Genomic DNA, 19,400 nt, shown 5'->3' on the forward strand with positions numbered 1-19,400 from the left:
GAAGGGGAGTAGCTTGAAGATATTCATACTCTAGAGTAGACCAACTCACTTTCTGGAGGTATACTGCCCCCATCTGGTATGGAATGTGGAGTATGAATTTATTTATTTTTACATAAGGCACCTTTAACACAGCCACGTATTGGGCGATACTTTCACCCTCAGCTTGATTTCGTCTGTGCGATCGGAGTCTCTGCGATCTCAGTTGGCTTGGGGGTAAAATGTGTTTGCAGTGTGCTCACAATTTTGTCGCCAATTTATATTATGTCTGCATCAATATGCTAATATAGTACTGATTATATATATTTTCTCGTAGGATTAAACACAACACACAGTGAGTATAGTATAGGGAAAACAACTTGTTCTTCGTTTTATTACTTTGTCAGCATCAGCCAAACAACATGCGACCTGGAGCGCCCTCCAGTGGCGACAGACTGAATCAACCCAAAAACATCCCAGCTACAGCTAGATAGATGGTATTTGTGTAGTTAGATGATGGAGGGGAGTGTGTAGGAGTGTTTTAAAGAGCTGTGCCGTGTAATAACGTGAAGAAGAGCTTTTCTCTGAGGATAATCCGACTCGGCTGATTCACACTCTTTCATGTGTGTGTGTGTGTGTGTGTGTTGTAGTTCTGAGTTTTAAAGTTTATATGAACATGATAACTCCGTCTACGCTGGACTGGGGAAGAGCTGATTTTTCCACTTTATAAACTGATTTCTATTTGATCACGATTTCTATTGTGGAGATAACCCCTAGAGGGCAGTGCAGTGCCGGAGTTTCACTTGTGTAACACCGTTCGTGCTATTAAGTTGATTAAAAACATTGGAGACATTTTACAGCATTTTGACCACATTACCCTTTTCCCTCTGTGTCTGTATTTCTAATTTCCATGATAAATACAATGCTTCCTATGCATTAATTTCCCCCCAAAATGTATATCAGTAAATGTTCTCTCTAATAGTTGTTGTTTTTTATTGTTAAATATATTTTAACAATTATAATTGTCAAATTTTCCAGATGGCATTCAAAACTTGAGGGACGCAAGAGGACGACTCATTGAGCTTTACTGTTTTTATTTACCTCTGTTTGCAGAGGTGTCGCAGAAGTGATCAAAACAAATATACATTAATATAAAAATATTATATAAAACTAACATTTAACATCTCATTCACCATCACCACATTATTAACTATAATCAACTAAATCAAATGCCTTGACATTCAATTATAAATGTTGAAAGCACACCTTTCAAGCTCAAATAATTGTTCAACACAAATCATACAAATCTTAGCATCAATTCCATCAAATAAGCTGAAACACAATAATTACATTTTACAACTTCAAAGTTGATATTTTACATCAACATCATTTAAATAGTTAATGTTCACACCAGTTGCGTCTTCAAGCTTGAATTTGATCTGAATGTGTGAAAGTCTTTGTTAGTCAATGAGGAGATCTTCTCCAAACTCTTCTTCTTCTGTTGATATTTGCGGCAGACTAGACACGACAATGGCGTATTGCTGCCCTCCTCAGTTCATTTGAAGTATTACAGTTTTTCTCAATTGTTTACACACAAATACTGGTACTTGAGACACGTTGAACACAACATGTAGCTCATGCACCCCCCCTGAACCAATCCTGTGAAACTACAAGCACAATTCCTGCTTTACACTCAAACTGCAGCTCTAAAACACACTTTTTCCAAAACTCTACACACAATTCTCTGCACTTGGCACAATTTTCATGCAGAAAATCTCTTGTTTCACAAGGAACACACACTGCCTCATCACATGGGCAAACACCCGTCACACAGTTTTACAATCAGCAATCAGAGCTTTAGCATAAAAGAGAGTTTTTTTTTTTTTTTTTTTTTTTTTCAGTGTTCAACTGGTTCTTATAATTGTCTATTCATATGATGGTTTGTGTGTGCCATTTGAAAACAAAATACCATTTTGAGAAGAAATAACATTGTTTTGAATGTAAAGTTTTCTTTTGCAGGAGAATTGAGGGGTTTTGCTCATTGTGTGTGTGTGTGTGTGTGTGTGTGTGTGTGTTTTGAAAAGTAGAAAGCTAGCTAGGTAATGCTTGTCAGTGCCATATACAGTACTCGATAGGTCCTCAAGATGGCGGCAGTCAACTGGAAAAAGAGCGGATGACGTAAGAGGTCACGTGACTGATATTCATGTATAGGCAACGTCAGCACACTGAAATTAGCAAGGCTCATTTTTTTAATGTGAAATGTGTCAAGAAGCTCAGGGCAAGTAATGAACTGGTGTTTGAGTTGATAAAGGAGTCTGGATCTGATATATTCTCAGGGCTGGAGAGAGTAAAGCAGAACGCTATAATCCATGTGTAGAAACTCTTCCAGAAGACATTGTCATTGTCATGGATGGTGGAGAACGTTTCAGTAGTAAACCAATTTTATTACTAATAATTTAATGATTTTATTTATAGAATTGAACTGCATGCAGGAAACTCTAAAATGAGGAAGTGAAACTAACAGTAATGCAAAAGTAGAGCCTGTTCATTGAGTTCAGTCTGAAGCGTTGAGCGTAAGTGTGTTTGAGCCAGTGTGTGTCACATTATGTGCTGTTTAGTGTTGTTTTCATGGACTTTCAGGTTCTTGTCATTTGTCACGTCTTTGTTCAGATTCCCGCCACTCATCTATCTCTGTTTCTAGTTGTGTGTGTTTCTTTTTTTTCTGTTTCATTCAACCAATAACTGATTTGATTGGTCACTTCCAGTTTTAAATGATTGTTGTCCAACTATTTTAGCTTTAATAAAAAACATTTTTTTGAACGGGAACTCACGCCTCTTGCCCTCTCTAAGTGGAACTTACTCGTGTGTCTTTATTTAGTTAAAGATAGTGTTTCCTCGTTATTTCGAGCTGGTGTAGTCGCTAAGAATCGAGCCACTTGCTACATGAGCAATAATGAAAAATACATTTGCACTGAAATCCACTCAGCAACACTTCTCAGAGTTTCATCTCAGGCTGTCAGATGAGAGGAAGTTAATAACCACAGGAGGAGATGATGATGTTTAAAGGAGGAGCTGTAACTATATATAATGCAGAGGAAGAGCTGTAACTATATATAATGAAGAGCAAGACTGACAGAAACAGAAAATGGCTGATAAGTGTGATCTGTGTCTGCTGGGACTGATCATTCTCTCTTCACTTCTCACAGGTAAAGAAATCTGTATTTTCTCTAAAGACATTTAGTGGAATTAGTCTGGAAAGAGTTCATTTGAACATGCTCAGTTTATTCTTGCACACATTCACGTTGTGATCTCAGAGTTGTGTATTGATACACACAGATCATACTGTATTATTCCTGATACTGGACATAGTGTCACTCAAACATATGATGATGAAGAATTATCTTCATATTAAGAGTGTGTCAGTGATTTGAACAGCTCTCTGATAAAGACTAATAGTTTATTCTGGAGAGTGTGTTGTTTGCTTTAAATGAGAAAAAAGACTGTATTTGAATCTTCTGTTTTTTAATTGTGTTTCAGGAACCAGTGGAGATGATCATGTGTTCATCAGTTCTGGTGAAAATGTCTCTCTGTCCTGTAATAAAACTCTTTCTGACTGCAAATCAACTACATGGACCTACTATAACATACATTCAGCAGTTGACCTGATTACTGGAGGGATAAAGAATAAAGACTCAGAGAGACATGAGAGACTGAGTCTGGAGTCTGACTGCTCTCTGAACATCAAGAACGTCACAGGAGAAGATTATGGATATTACTACTGCCGACAATATGTGAATGGGCCTGGTGCTTATGTTTATCTGCATGTTCTTCATGGTAAGTTTATGATTATCTGGTCAATTTAAAAACTCAGATGATGATTGAAGAGTCTGTGATTTGTGTCTTGTATTCAGTTTCAGTGTCTCCATCATCATCTTCATCATCTTCATCATCATCATCATCATCTTCATCATCACAGACTGAGATCAGTCCAGGCCGCACTGTGACTCTCTCCTGTCAGTTGTATTCATATCTGGGATGTGATTATTTGGTCAGTTATGGGGGAGTTGAGCTGTTGTGGGTGAATCAGACTGGTGTTGATCTGAAGACAGACTCCAGATATCAGATATTATCATCATCAGATCAATATCTCTGTATCATCACTCTGACTACAACACTCCTGAATGAAGATGACAACAGAGAGTGGAGATGTCAGCTTACTCTCAGTGATCAACTCGAGACCTCAGTCAGATTCACTGTCAAGTATTCAGGTGAGAAAACGAATGAGTCTCATGAATCAGTGTTAAAAGTCATCCTGTGTTTTAACTAGTTAAAATATAATGATGCTTTTGTACAGTATGAATCATCTGAACAAACATCCGTCCTTTACAGCTCCAGCTGATTCATCGACAGCAGTGAGTCCTTCTACACGAGGTACATGATGCTTTTACGCCACTGATGATGTTATTCACAGCTTCGTCTAACATAATTCTATAGAAAATATGAATGTTACCATATAGATATTTTACCTCAATATATATACTGAAATATGTAAGATTTGATTGAAATCACATTCCGGTCGTCATCCGATGGCTTTTGTCTTTGTCTATAATTGTCCCCAATCATCCTTTTCAGCTCAAGCTAAGTCTAGTTTTTCAGAGTGCGAACCATCTACAGTCTTTTCAGCTCAAGCTAATACAACAACACCAGACACAGACTTTTATCATTCAAATACAAACACAAAAGGTACATAATCACAGTGTTTTGTCTGTCTATAATTGTCCCAATCTGCCCTGTCCGTCTCTGACTCTGCTCGATCTCTTCTTCAGTCACAGTGATGTCTGGCGCTGCAGTCGCTGTTCTCCTTCTTGCTCTTCTCTGGCTGATCTGCAGAAAAAGAGCTGGTGAGTTATGAGGGAAACGCCTTTTCTCAGAATTTTGAAGCCTTTAACTCAAAACCGTAGTGCCACTGCACACCGATAACAGTGCAGCGATCTGAGGTTTGTCAGTGGGAACTGCATGAATCTATGGCGAAGAGGCGTGTCTGCGGCAGCCAATCGCGGCTCAGAGCCTGCAGAAGGGGGCGGGGCATCTGCCTATTAAAGCAGCTCATATCCGGCATAGGGATCAGTAGGCATGTCGCGATAATTAAATAACCGTCTGATCACGATTATTTGATCTAACCGCGATTGTTTCAGGCAACCGTGATTATTGCGCGCTTTTATAGGCCTACGGCACAAGGGGGAGTCATGGACCGAAAGAAACAGACAAGCACTAATTAAGTTTTCCTGCAATATATTCAAAGTCATCTGAAGCCATTCCATAGCTTAATGTTTGGGAGAAGTATATTTACATAATTTAGTTAAAGTTTGGAAAACTTGTCTTCCCTCCCCTGCAGCTGTCAATCATTCTCCATTCAAACAGCGCGGGCGCCTCGCCCGGTTACGGCAGGATGCCCGGTAAAACGTTATAATGCTTGATCTGTAGAAAAGGGGCTATGGATTTGCATAAAATGAATTTAATTGTCTGGAGTTTGCTGTTTTTAAATGACTCGCTACCGTGTGACTGTTAGATCACACACATCACAAGGACTATGAATTGGCATCAAACGCACAATAACTGGAATTTAAAACTGAATAACCAAATGATCAATAAATTGTTGGACAGATATACACTGTACAAAGTGCTCTCCTTCAGCGCTTCCTGCCTCTAGTTTGGGCCTATCGACTCCAAGGTCGACCTCAAGCCAAGGCATGGCTATGTGCCCAAAGTTATTACGCCGTCCGCTTTTCCCGATTCTCTTACTCTGCCTTGTTCGGGCTTTAGGAGTATATATACAGCGCTCTGTCCATTTCAGCGAGTCAGAGCAGCTCTTTGTACGCTTCGGTGGGTTTCCGGTCATGAATCAGAGAGTATCCCCTGGGTAGTGGACACTATCACATTGGCTTATGCTTCGGTGGGCCTTCAATGCCCCATAGGAGTCAGAGCACACTCCACCAGAGGCGTCTTCATGGCCGTGGTCCAGTGGTGTGTCTATTGGCCACATCTGCCGTTGCAGCCGGCTGGTCGTCGCCTTCACCTTCACCAGGTTTTACAAATTGAAGATCACTTCGCCGCAGGCACAGATCCTCCCTGTCTAGCTGGAGTTCACCTCAGAGGCATAACTTGTCCTTCCCTAGCCCTAACCCCCCTCAAAACATTCCTACCAGACCAAATACAACACCATGTCTTAGTCCGGTCGGACAACATGGCGGTAGTGTCCTAAATAAACCACCAAGGTGAACTCAGGTCGTGGCCTCAGTACAGACTAGCCCGACACCTTCTCCAACCTGCGCTCTCTGAGAGACTGAACCAGGGAGAAGACATGCTGTCCCTGGACAACGTGTTCCCAGGGGAATGGTCCCTCCATCCCCATAGCATTAATCTGGAGTATCTTTGGCAGGGCAGAGGTCGAACTCTTTGCCTATGAACTCTCACTGCCCAATATTCTTAACAAAGGACACGGATGCGCAGGTCCACGAATGGCCCAGCGTAACTTGCCCTTCCCTAGCCCTACCGCCCGGGGACCCTTACCCAAGCATCCCAGGCTAGGGCCACAGAACATGTCGTTCTGCTCATATAGCACGGTGTGATTGAATTGGTTCCCCATAGAGTCTAGCAAAGACGCAATACGAGTAAACATTCTGAAAGGGAACGACTCGGTTACTTACGTAACCTCAGTTCCCTGAGATAACGGGAAAGAGTATTGCGTAGACAGCCGTGCTATGTCACTACACGACTGGCGTTTGTCTAATTAAATATGATTCCTTTGCCCCGCCCCTGCCCCGATTGGCTCGCACAGACACGCTGCTTCGCCATAGGTTCATGCAGTTCCCACTGACCAGCCAATAGATGCGCTCAGATCGCTGCACTGAGAAAAGGAGATTCCCCCTTAGCATCTAGCAGAGATGCAATACTCGTTCCCGTTATCTCAGGGAGCTGAGGTTACATAACCGAGACGTTTTTATCTCTCACTTTAATGATTGAACAAAATTTTATTGCTAAGATTCTGTGTTTTGCACATGTGTGTTTGATCATAAATACTCATATTTCATGAGGCACTTGTTTTCAGATAATAAAAGAGGGACTGGCGACTCTGCGGTGAGTTCAGTAATGCAGTGATTTAGATTTGATTAATGTCTTTAAAGCTCAATAAAGTGTCACTCATGCAGTTTAACTGTTTGTTCTGAAGGTCAAAGATGAGGATGAACATACAGGGACGTATGAGACGATTAACATGTCCATTCCTCCCGCGGCAAGAGCCAATGTGAGTCCACTAAATCACCAAACATTACGTTCAATAATATGATTTACTAAAGGCTTTTGTGTTATTCTACATATCATAGTGAGAGATATGTCTGATGTGTGTGTTAAACTCGACTCTCTGCACGTTTGCATTGATGTTTAGGAGCAGACAGATGATGTGACTTATTCTGAGGTCACTTCTTTCAATACAAAGCCTGTAAAATCACTCAATGTGAGTAGATACCAGAACATGAGTTTGACTCTCAGATAAATGAAGCTCATGCTCTGATATTAATAATAATAATCGCTGGGGTTCAAACATTGATGGACATTATCTGTTCTTTCAGGATCATGATGGTACAGTGACTTATGCTGCCGTCAGAGGAAGAGGAGATCAACCGCAGGAAGAACTTTACGCCTCTGTGAACAAGAACAAGACCTTCACAAATCAACATGAATGATCCAGATCATGAGCTCCTCATATCAGGAGCAGACGGGAAGATTTCATCTCTCTGGGGTTTGGAGGAATTATATGTGTGTGTGTGAACAAGCAGATATTTGTTGAATGTCCTGTGAATATGAAAGAGGTTTATTGTGAATCATCATCTGGTCAGAGCACAGAATCTCATCTATATGATCACAGCTACAGTAAAGTTAGAGACTGAAGCCCTCATGTGTTTTCACACAGGCCAGACTCAATCTAGCGTCTCTCAAGCCTCTTCCATGAGTCGATAGTCTGTTTATCCGCTGGATTTCTGTCTGAAAATCTTCATCTTCATGCAGAAGCTCATGCTGAAATTATCCTCTTGCTTCAGCTTGTATATCAGCTGTTTCTTCTACAGAGAGACGTCCGTCTGAGAATTACATCTGAATTAAATATGAATTATCATATTTATATTTCATATTATATTTTCATATATTTTGCATGAGAAAACATAATAGGCCTGAGCACATGAGAAAAAGGTCAATAAAGATTGAGAATCAATGTTCAGAAATTATTAATTATTGTTATATTTTGAACTACGCTGTATAGCTGTGTTTTGTAGTGTCTTTGTTGACAAACTCAAATTTTTTTATTTTTAATTATAAAAAAATGCCATTATTTTATATGAAAAAGTTAATAGTAGTATTTTAGTTTGTCTTGTGTATTGTTTTGATTTAATCTGTCATATGTCCATATTGCAATGAACCCCCACCAATGGGGCATGTTGTCACATTACACTTCCATTCAGGGGTGTTTCTAGGTTTAAATACACTGAACCTTAAAGGGTTACTTCAGGATTTAGCATTAAGCTTTGTATTAGTAGAAAACCTGTAGTATTTTCGAATTACCATGCTTTCCACCCTCATATCCCTCTGAGAGGAGAGATTTATGTATTTTTTGTCTGGAAAAAATCCTCCGATGACGCAAAAATCGTCATTTTGCGTCATCGGAGGATTTTCTGGCCAGAGGCTAAAGACTACAGCCAGTAGAAGGAGCTGTTCCGCATATTTTCAGCCCGCCCATAGAGGGAGGGATCTCACTCACAGAATATACACACAGTCAGCCGTCTTTCTTTGGAAGCTAAGCTAGCAGGCTCTTGTTCTGTGGAGAATGCTGAATAGTAGAAGAAAGCTGAGTAAGTAGGGGTTATATCCTCCTTTTCCCGGACTTGTCCGGCGGGCGAGATCGTTCAAAATGTCCGGGATTCAGCTTTTGCGTTCTGCGGTTGCCATTCATTGTTTACATGCACACCTCTTGTTTCAATCTAACTGAATTCATTCCGACCGGTGAGTCTGAATGTAGTGTTTACATGAACGCTAATCAAGTGATCGGTTGATGTGCGTTTTAAACATTGCTAAGAAAATTCCTGCACCTCCGTTGCGAGACCGGCGCGTCTCAGTAATGACGCCACCGGCCTCGCGCCGTTCTCCCGCGGCCGTCAGCCTCGTCCTGCTCGCCACAGTAAACATGATGAATGAATGGCGACTGTAGAACGCAAAAGCCAAATCCCGGACATTTTGGGCGATCCCGAAATCCCAGGCAGACTCGTCACGGAGACTCACTGGTAGCCTCATAGGGTAGCCTAACCTTGTTTTCAACTGCGCTGTCTTACCGGTAGGCGTGGCCTCCTAGGGCAGTGAAGCAAGTGCATTCTGGGAGTTGTTGTCTTTCATCCACATAAGCCAAAAATAAATTTTCTGGCTTTTCTCAGTCTAGAAAGCTCCAAATTAAAAAATTTCTTCACATTTCTTCTACATAAATGACCTATTTTAAATACACATTCATCTTCCCAGAGGTGAAGTATCCCTTTAAGTAAGGTTAGGTTTATACAAACTGAGAAAGTCAAAAGTGTGCGTTTGTGCCCCCTACTGTTCATTAAGGACAAGAAAACTGACCATATGTCAAATTTGAATGACCGTTTAGAGATTTTTGCTGTGTGATTCAGTTTAATTCAGATTTCTAGGTCGTTTGCCTGAATGATTCAGTTAACAACACTTTCCAATCGGTAACTGCAAACAAACAAACAAACAAGTTTTACAACAACAAAACAACTTACAATCATCAAGAGAGTCTCTGCTGTCATTCCTTCTCATGATCCACGATACATTTCCACTGTTTCCTTCAATCTTCTGCAGTTCTTGAACATTTCCTGAAACAATCCATCACACACACACACACACGCACACACACAAACACACACACACACACACACACACACACACACACACACACACACACACACACACACACACACACACACCTGCTTCTCCTCCATCTGTGTTTCACCCTCACAAACTCCAGCTTCATGTTCCTTAACTTTACACTTTCCTTCTTGTTATATGCTTGGTTCACTCTGTCAATCACTCCATTTTCTACAAATAAAGAATCTCACAACCGCATGCCAACACAGTTCAACCATACATGGTCTGTGTCCCAATGTGAAGTCTGCATCCTGCGAAGGCCGTATTTGAAGGCCGATTGCCAGGGCCGGATCTACCATATGGGCAATCTGGGCACGTGCCCAGGGGCCCTTGAGCAGAGAGGGGCCCTCCGAGTTTTTTTTTTGTGCGCTACATAAAAATAGTATACACAAGGCTTGGCCTCGATCTTGATAATTAACCAATCATAATAATAATTTAAAAAAAAGAAAAAGTTTATATTACATTATATGATTCTGCTCTTATTCATGCAAATGCTTTTAAACAATTCATGTGTGACAAGACAAAAGTGTGACTGTGACACACACACACACACACAGAGAGAGAGAAAGACAGCACGTCAGAATACAGTTCTCTTTCGTGCTTGAACTTACAATAACACACACAATTATGCCAAAATGTCCGTTTTTTGTAGAGTATCTTCAAACATAAGAGCAGTCTTGTGATGAACGTGACGAGGTGTGAGAGAACGAGTCGCGTGTGAGATCAGCGTCTCTGTCGCAGCGGCTGCTCTTAAAGAGACAGCAGCCAATAAAGCTTTCTGTCAGTAAAGTTAACAAAGAACAAAAAGAACAGAGAAAATTACTCACTGCTCTTGACTAAAGAACGTTTTTAGCTTTAATAAGGATTAGTCTATATTTCATTTATAATTTATGCAGTGCAGACTGTTTGATAACTTTATTCAATATCGGTATATGTCCTAGGCCTACCTGTTAGACAGTAAGGACAATGGTAAATATGACATATATTTTTTACTATTGTATTATTGAGACAAATAACAAGTTTGCAGAGATGTCAATATTTAATTTAGTAAAAAAATATTATTTTAATTTGAAAACAGTGCATTTAGTTGTTGTTGCTAGTTTGAGTTGAGAAATACACATTTCAGCATTATCACTAATCTGTGTGTGCATTTTACTTGAGAACCAAGCAAGTTGACTCATGAAACCATTTGTTTATTATATCGCAATTGCATATCGCAATCGCAATATTGACCTCAATAATCGCAATATGACATTTTCCCCAAATCGTGCAGCCCTACTTTTCAGAAAAAAAAAATTGTATCATTGTCTTGTGAATTTGTCATTCAGCTTTTGACCAAAAGTGATTGGCATGTCAAATCCCACACCTGGTGGGCCTTAGTAGAGTGTGTGTGTGTGTGTGTGTGTGTGTGTGTGTGTGTGTGTGTGTGTGTGTGTGTGTGTGTGACACGATGGGTCCTGTCTCGACTCTTTGACTCGTTCAGAATCGCCTTTGACCGCTTAAGAGCGGCTGGCTACGGGCATGCACAAACATGTCCTTAAAACAACCCTTAACGCTTGTTTTCAAAACTGTGCAACCCACCGAGTGGTTAGTGGTGTTCGTTGATGATTAAAAACAAATATATCAGCGAAATGTATGATTTCAATCCGTGTTATTTGCTATAGTGGAACTATTTTTTCAGATACCTCACAACCACGTATAAGCTTCCGCTCGATATTTGAGTCTGAAGCGTCTTTTCCGTTTCCGGTAGCGCAGTAATATCAACGAGCAATGAGTCCTCCAATAGAAATCAATGGGATTTTACTTCCGATCCTACCACAACTAAAACATTTAATTCATTTTGACTTTGCTGCTTCTACGTTGTCACTCGTTGATCGCAACAGCGTTTAGATATTTATCATGCCATGCCAAAGCTTCTCAGAACTTATAACACCTCCCATGATTCAATGAGAACTTCTATTTAGGAGATACGGCCACTTCCGGTTAAGAATTAGAGTGTCAATATCTCATGACCCACATATAACAGAGACATCAGAGTAGACTCGCTGGAAAGGTGAGAACCAAGGAGGCTTCCAAGGAGTCTACTCTGATGTCTCTGTTATGTGTTGGTCATGAGATATTGACACTCTAACTCTATATTCTATAATTCTAATTCGGCCAGATATCAATATCTTCAAACCACCCAAACCACTCAAAGCCAGGACCAGACCCCTCCAAAACCACTAAAACCTAACCCAAACCACCCAAAACCACTCAAAACCAGGACCAGACCCCTCCGAAACCACTAAAACCTAACCCAAACCACTCAAAACCAGGACCAGACCCCTCCAAAACCAATAAAACCTAACCCAAACCACCCAAAACCAGGACCAGACCCCTCCAAAACCAATAAAACCTAACCCAAACCACCCAAAACCAGGACCAGACCCCTCCAAAACCACTCAAACCTAGAATTTCAGGGTCCTACAACATTCCGTCTCCTTACGGGCGTTGCATTTGGATGGCTATAACAGGGTCATTTAGAAAATGAACTAAAAAGCCTTTAAATCCTAAATGAAAACTCAGAACTTCACAAAAATTGGTGAGCATATGTGAAATAACATTGTAAACAAGCATGTACAATTTTATGGAGATCAGACCATAGGTGGCGCTATAACTGTTAAAAAGCTTTGAAAACCATATATTTCCTATGTTAAATTGGCTGGAAATGGTCTTTTCCATGTATGATGTCAGTGGTTAAATGGTTGCCAAATAAAACTTAATGTCTTTTTATGCATTTGTGCTTAAAGGCCTTAAATGCTTGAACCCCGATAAATGCTGCTTGCAGCTTTAATTTAAAATTGGAATTTCTCTGAAATTAAAAATCTTTGGGTACTTTTGGGATACTGGAAGTACACAACTGCAGGAAATATATCACACTTTGCAAGTGATTTTTGGTTATTTAAAAAAAAACTTACATATTGTAGCTTTAAACACCTTACATTTTGATTCCCTGTTAACTGTAGTAACAAACTGTCAGAATAATATACCCATTTATTGACATTTAGCAAGAAACCTTATAATTTAGAAAGTAAAATCGTATGTCAGAGGTTAGGTCTACCTTCAACAATAAGGGTGTCCTCCCTTGAGATGTAGCCACATCCTCCAGTGTCATATTGCATCAACCAATACCATTGTATCATTTAAAGAAATAGTGGATCTTTAATTAAAGACCATTGTCATGCTCTTAAAGTGTTAACCCATTGAGCACAGTAAATCAAACTAAACGGCCCACTTTGCCTGCATTCACCCTACATTTATTTTTAAGAGTGCATTTACTATTGGGAAGCTATGGCCAAAAAGTCTCTGAAAAGACCAAGAAAAAAAAACATGGGAATGTTCAGGTTATGAAATATGCTTTAATGTAGGACACATACAAAGAATACACAAGGAAAATCATGATTATCCTATTTGAATCTGCCCTTCCACCATATCCGACTCCCTCATCTTTGACTCTCAGTGCCTTCCTCCACATATTTTCTTGGGGGGCACTTCAGTCTTCTGCCACAGACTTGGAGTAGTAATACCAATCACACCGAGAGCAATTATCGGTCCAGCATTCCCACTGAGTTTACTCTCCTCATCTGAACCCGTTCCCAGATCATCCTCCTTCTCATGAACCGCCACCGCACGTCCCAGAATGGAATAAGGCCCAAAGAGCTTGCCGTCTGGAAGCGTCAGGAACTGCCTTATAACCCCTTTCTCGGAAGCAAAGTTGCCCAGGTCTCCAGGATGATGAGGGTGGTCAACGCCGTTTGGATTATAATGAGGACCAACAGTGCTGCTGCCTTGACTGAGGTCTCCATACTGATGGATGTGCATGGCACGCTCTTGACGATCGATGGCAGGCAAACCACGGAGGTTGATTTTCACTTCTAAATCTCCATTGGGGAAGACCTGCTTGAAGAGGATTTGCCCAAAGATCTTTGGCTGGTTACGTGGCAAATTGGAGCTGGGAGTTACTTCACAAGTGGCATAGATTGTGTTGTCAAACTCCACGACTTCCGGCTGTGGAGCTTCGGCAGGCAAACACTCCTCGTTGTGGAACTCTCCTCCTTGTATATGCAGCACCAGCAATATCAGAGGGAATATTAGGATGATTTTCTCCATGTTGATCTTTAAAGCCTACAATGAAGAGTGGATTCAGTGAAATCATGCCATTTGGTTTAAGAATGTAATATTTTTGATAAAAGGTCAAAGCTTTGTTGCAGGGAACTTTGAGAATGGAAGTTGCATTAGGTAAAATAGCACAACCAGATTAGTTTGCAACGGAAAACCATACAAGAACCCAGACAGCAACCAGATCCGGCCCACATCTGGGCCGTGTGTAATCCATGTGTACCAGATGTGGGCCGACACCATGTTGCTGTCTAGAAAACTATAATTTTTTAATTGCTATGTACCCTTGTGAAAATAATAAAATAAAAAATGCGCTTATTGGTATTGGATGTGTACCTGTAGTATCTTGAAAGCACAATAATAATAATAATAATAATAATAATAAAAACCTGTAGGTCCACTTGCAGATAATAACACTGATGAATTATAAAAAGCCACTTAAGTGTACACACGTACACTTTCATAAGCGTCACACCTGCCAGCCAAAGTGCCTATGATACAAACCAATGACATACAGGTGGATGTAATCACACTAAAATGAGTCCAGGCAAAGGTTTATGGAAATGGAAAAGGTCTAGGGAGAAGTGCCCTCTGGTGGCCATGATAGGGCTTCTGCTGGCAGGAGTGACATTAAGTACATGTACACTTTAAAAAAAAAGTAATGCCAAACTAAGAGTTTTACTTTAAAGTACATTATGTTTTAAAAATCTTTTTGTTGTGCTTTAAAGTACACTTAATTTGATCTGTTGTAGCCTACATGTTATTCAATATTAAATATAAAGTTAAGATTTTTTGATTCTGATATTTTTCACAAGGACAGGTAAAATAAAAGACAATATCTATACTTTTGCTTAAACTAAACTTTTTTTAGTTGTACTAAATCAAGTCAGTTGATGGAGAAAATGGAATGGAGAAAAAAAAAAACGAGCCTAAAACAGCAAAGGTGCACTACCGTACAGCTGAAAAGTTGTCCTCAATCCGTGTGGAGCCTGAATATTGCAGTCACAAAAATACTACAACGCTTAATCCGTGTGCAGTCCTGACCTGGGGTTGAGAGAATGTTCCTTTTGGCTGCTCTTATAGGAACTCATGTTGAGCTACAAGTTAACCATGATAGTCTGTTAGTCACTAATTAAGTTCACCTGTGTTTCATTTAGCTCCCTTTGTTTGCCTGTTTATATATAGCACTCAGTTTATTCAGTTCTTTGTCTTGCATTGCACAATGTGTTCTCCAGTGTTTTGTGTTTATTAAAAGAAGTACTGCTATAGATTCCTCTTCTCTTCATTTGGTGGCTCATTTGTGACTCATTCATTCTTAGTGTACAATTCCACTTGACGTTCATGCTTGACACCACTTCTTATAGCAGATATTCATCAAACATAAGTGAATAGCTGACAGTTCTTCCTTTTCAAGAAACCATTTCTACAGACTCTGATGTACCAAGCCTGACAAGCCTATATTACACATGCAATTGGACTGTTATTTGCAGTTTTTTACGATTGCTATGACAGATTTTTCAATACTTTTAACAATTTTCCAAAACTCTTAACACGGTTAGTTAGCACTACATCCGTCTATGTAAGCTATACTATTAACACATTTCGTGTTGCTTTAACACAAAATGCATACAATTAACACAAATTTAAAATGCTTGAACTTCTTTTACACACAAGCTCAAACAAGACCAAAACAATGGATTTGTACTGCCAAATTTACCAATGCTTTAACACTGTATGTCAGAACAGATAACACCATGTTCTAAACCTAACCTTACAGGCTAAAGTCAAGGTAAACAGCTGTTTATATTGTGAATTGAAACACAAATATATCCCCTGTATTTTATCCTATTGTTACTGAGAAACAGCTGATTGAATTATGCAATAATATAAATCACAGCTGATTCCCATCTAGGAAACACACTCAGGTGTTGAGGTTCTTTCAATCGCATGACCATATGGTATACTGTAACCGTACATTCTATAAAGCACTCTGAGATGGGTCTTTTTTTATTGAATTTCTGCAGCAAAAGACCTACAGTAAACCCAACAAAACAAAAATGTAGAGAGGCTTCAAAAGAAACTGCAGTGCAAAACACAATCTATGATCAATACAATATACTGTCTGTTGTATAAGGGCATACCTGACACGAAGACAATAATGCAGTTTCTGTAATTCCATCTGATGTTAGTGTTTTTATGACATTGTGCTATGATTGACTAAATCTTCCTGTTGGACGGCTATGTTATTTGATTTTGAGACATGTTTGCAGTGTTTTGGTAGGCATAGTGTATTATTGTATTTAGAAAATTAGTGTTGGAGCTTAGTTTACGGTGTGTGATTTTGAGCATGAAATGAACTGTTTTGCCAATTGTGTGTTGTAGGTGTGTTGGTGCGTTAAGAGTTTAGGAAATTTGTTAAAAGTATTGAAAAAATTGTCATAGTGATTGTAAAAAACTGTACTTGTCTTTGAAGGCAGAAGTAAAAATTTCTGAGGGAATGATTCTTCTATGGCATCGATGTTAAAATCCCCTTTTAGTAGACTGAATGCAGGTAAGATGGGACACTTGTCATTTACAGTGCTATGCATAAGTTTAGACACCCATGCTAAAGTTGACTAAAAAGAGGAATAAAAAATCATCTTTTGGAAATTGAACTTAATGCCTTAATTTAAAAAATTAGGAAAAATCCAACCTTTAAGGACACCAATTTTCTTTGTGAATGAATAATGTATCGTAAATAAATAAATGTTCTTCCTTAAAATACATGGTGCATAAGTGTGTACACCCCTATGTTAAATTCCCATAGAGGCAGGCAGATTTTTATTTTTAAGTATTTTTTTTTTATTATTTTTTTAGGATACTATGCATCCTGATAAAGTTCCCTTGGCCTTTGGAATTAAAATAGCCCCACATCATCACATAGCCTTCACCATACCTAGAGTTTGGCATGGGGTACTTTCCATAAGATCATCTCTCAATGCAAATCAAACTAGCTTTTAGGCTAACTGAAATAAAATCATGCCAATCTCTAGGTATGGTGAAGGCTATGTGATGATGTGGGGCTATTTTAATTCCAAAGGCCAAGGGAACTTTATCAGGATGCATAGTATCCTAAAAAAACTAAAATAAAAAAAAACTTAAAAATAAAAATCTGCCTGCCTCTATGGGAATTTAACATAGGGGTGTCCAAACTTATGCACCCTGTATTTTAAGGAAGAACATTTATTTATTTACGATACATTATTCATTCACAAAGAAAATTGGTGTCCTTAAAGGTTGGATTTTTCCTAATTTTTTAAATTAAGGCATTAAGTTCAGTTTCCAAAAGATGATTTTTTATTCCTCTTTTTAGTCAACTTTAGTATGGGTGTCTAAACTTATGCATAGCACTGTAGATACAGTACCTAGATGTTTCTTTCTTTTTATTACTTTTGTTAACTTTAAGGTCACAAAACTCTGGGCTTCAGGTAGTACCTAAAATATCTGAGTCCACTAAAGGAGGGAGAGCGTTTTCACATTTAACTCCTAAACTCTGGAATAGTCTTCCTGATAATGTTCGAGGCTCAGACTCACTCTCCCAGTTTAAATCTGGATTAAAGACGCTTCTCTTTAGCCTAGCATTCATATACTGCATCTCCTACCCATATACTGTTATATCAGATCAAATGCACATGGTTATTCTTGCTTAATGTTATGAACTAACTATTTATTTAAACTAATACATTAGCTAACTGCATGATTTGTGTTATCTTGAACTGGATATTTCTGTAATATGGACATTAGTTGGACACAGTCACCTCTGATAACAGAATCAGGTTCATAAAGTGTCAGAAACAGATCAGACGCTGGTGTTAATGGATTAGTTCACCTCAAAATGAAAATTTCCTGATAATTTACTCAACCCAATGCCATCCAAGATGTTCATGTCTTCCTTTTTTCAGTGAAATTAAGTTTTTTGAGGAAAACATTTCAGGATTTTTCTCCACACAATGGACTTCAATGGTCACCAAATTGTTGAAGTCCAAATCAGTGCAGTTTCAAAGGGCTCTGAAGTGCTTCAAAGGGCTCTGCACGATCCCAGCTGAGGAATAGGGGCTTATCTAGCGAAATGATCGCTCATTTTCTAAAAAAAATAAAAATGTATATACTTTTTAACCACAATTGTTCGTCTTGTGCTGGTCTGCGACACGCCAGGCACGTTGGAAAGGCCACAAAAAAAAAAGAAGAAAATAATAATAATAAATTAAAACAAAGATGTCGGACGATTTTGGAGTTGGAGGAGAAAATGAGATGGAGTTTTTCACCCTTCCCTACCTTTCTGAACCGGAGTACACAGACAAATAACTTACTTAGATGACGTGACGCGTGACCTTTCCAACGTGATGAAGCAATGCGTGACGCATCGCAGACCAACACAAGACGAACAATTGTGGTTAAAAAGTATATAAATGGTTTTTGTTTTGTTTTTAAATTGAGCGATTGTTTCGCTAGATAAGCCCCTATTCCTCAGCTGGGATCGTGCAGAGCCCTTTGAAGCACTTCAGAGCCCTTTGAAACTGCATTGATTTGGACTTCAACAATTTGGTGACCGCTGAAGTCCATTGTGTGGAGAAAAACCCTGAAATGTTTTCCTCAAAAAACGTAATTTATTTTCCACTGAAGAAAGAAAGACATGAACATCTTGGATGGCACTGGGGTGAGTAAATTATCAGGAAATTTTCATTTTGATGTGAACTAATCCTTTAATGGAGAAGGAGGACAGTTATTCATCTATCCATCATTCTCTATTCATTCTTTGCACGTGACGTATCAAGTACTGGCTGGCGGGCAAGAACATCATTCTCCAGCAACGAAACCCAGTAAACTAATCAAGGATCTTGCCAGGACGTTGCCAGTTTTACTATACAAAAGTTGGTGTTTTGAGGTGTAAACAACATGCCAGATAGTTGTTAACCGCAGATGAGATAAGCAACCTTCACAGTATACACGTCTGTGCAGTGATCATTCCATCACTCCATCAAAGGTAATTTCAACATTTGTTTGAATACAATGGGTGTATTATCATGTAATCAAATCAAATCAAATCAAATCAAGTATATTTGTATAGCGCTTTTCACAATACAGATTGTATCAAAGCAGCTTCACAGTATTAAAATAAAATAATACAACAAAGTTTGTTTCTAGTGGAATTTATTGATTGATAGAATAAAATTAAATATCCCCAAAATATCCCCAACTGAGCAAGCCAAAGGCAACAGTGGCAAGGAACCGAAAAACTCCATCAAGTGACCTAATGGTGT

General features: G+C 39.2%; 2 protein-coding genes across 2 annotated transcripts; one reads left to right on the forward strand and one right to left on the reverse strand.

Moving 5' to 3' along the window:
* Nucleotides 1-3,055: 3,055 nt before the first annotated feature.
* Nucleotides 3,056-8,317, forward strand: LOC311095074 (uncharacterized protein). The gene is made up of 10 exons (XM_084133410.1): nucleotides 3,056-3,182; nucleotides 3,514-3,810; nucleotides 3,888-4,244; nucleotides 4,366-4,407; nucleotides 4,609-4,719; nucleotides 4,803-4,877; nucleotides 7,085-7,113; nucleotides 7,205-7,279; nucleotides 7,421-7,489; nucleotides 7,605-8,317. The coding sequence occupies exons 1-10, from the start codon at nucleotides 3,122-3,124 to the stop codon at nucleotides 7,716-7,718; spliced, it is 1,230 nt and encodes a 409-aa protein (XP_083989536.1). The 5' UTR covers nucleotides 3,056-3,121; the 3' UTR covers nucleotides 7,719-8,317.
* Nucleotides 8,318-13,327: 5,010 nt separating this feature from the next.
* On the reverse strand, nucleotides 13,328-15,359 carry LOC311066646 (extracellular superoxide dismutase [Cu-Zn]-like). Its single transcript, XM_084087929.1, has 2 exons — nucleotides 15,058-15,359; nucleotides 13,328-14,106 (listed from the first exon to the last, which is right to left on the reverse strand). The coding sequence occupies exon 2, from the start codon at nucleotides 14,089-14,091 to the stop codon at nucleotides 13,438-13,440; it is 654 nt and encodes a 217-aa protein (XP_083944055.1). The 5' UTR covers nucleotides 14,092-14,106; nucleotides 15,058-15,359; the 3' UTR covers nucleotides 13,328-13,437.
* Between the last annotated feature and the right edge of the window lie 4,041 nt (nucleotides 15,360-19,400).

Source organism: Abramis brama, assembly GCF_963993115.1.
Source record: "Abramis brama genome assembly, chromosome: 1".
NCBI classification, from domain to species: domain Eukaryota; kingdom Metazoa; phylum Chordata; class Actinopteri; order Cypriniformes; family Leuciscidae; genus Abramis; species Abramis brama.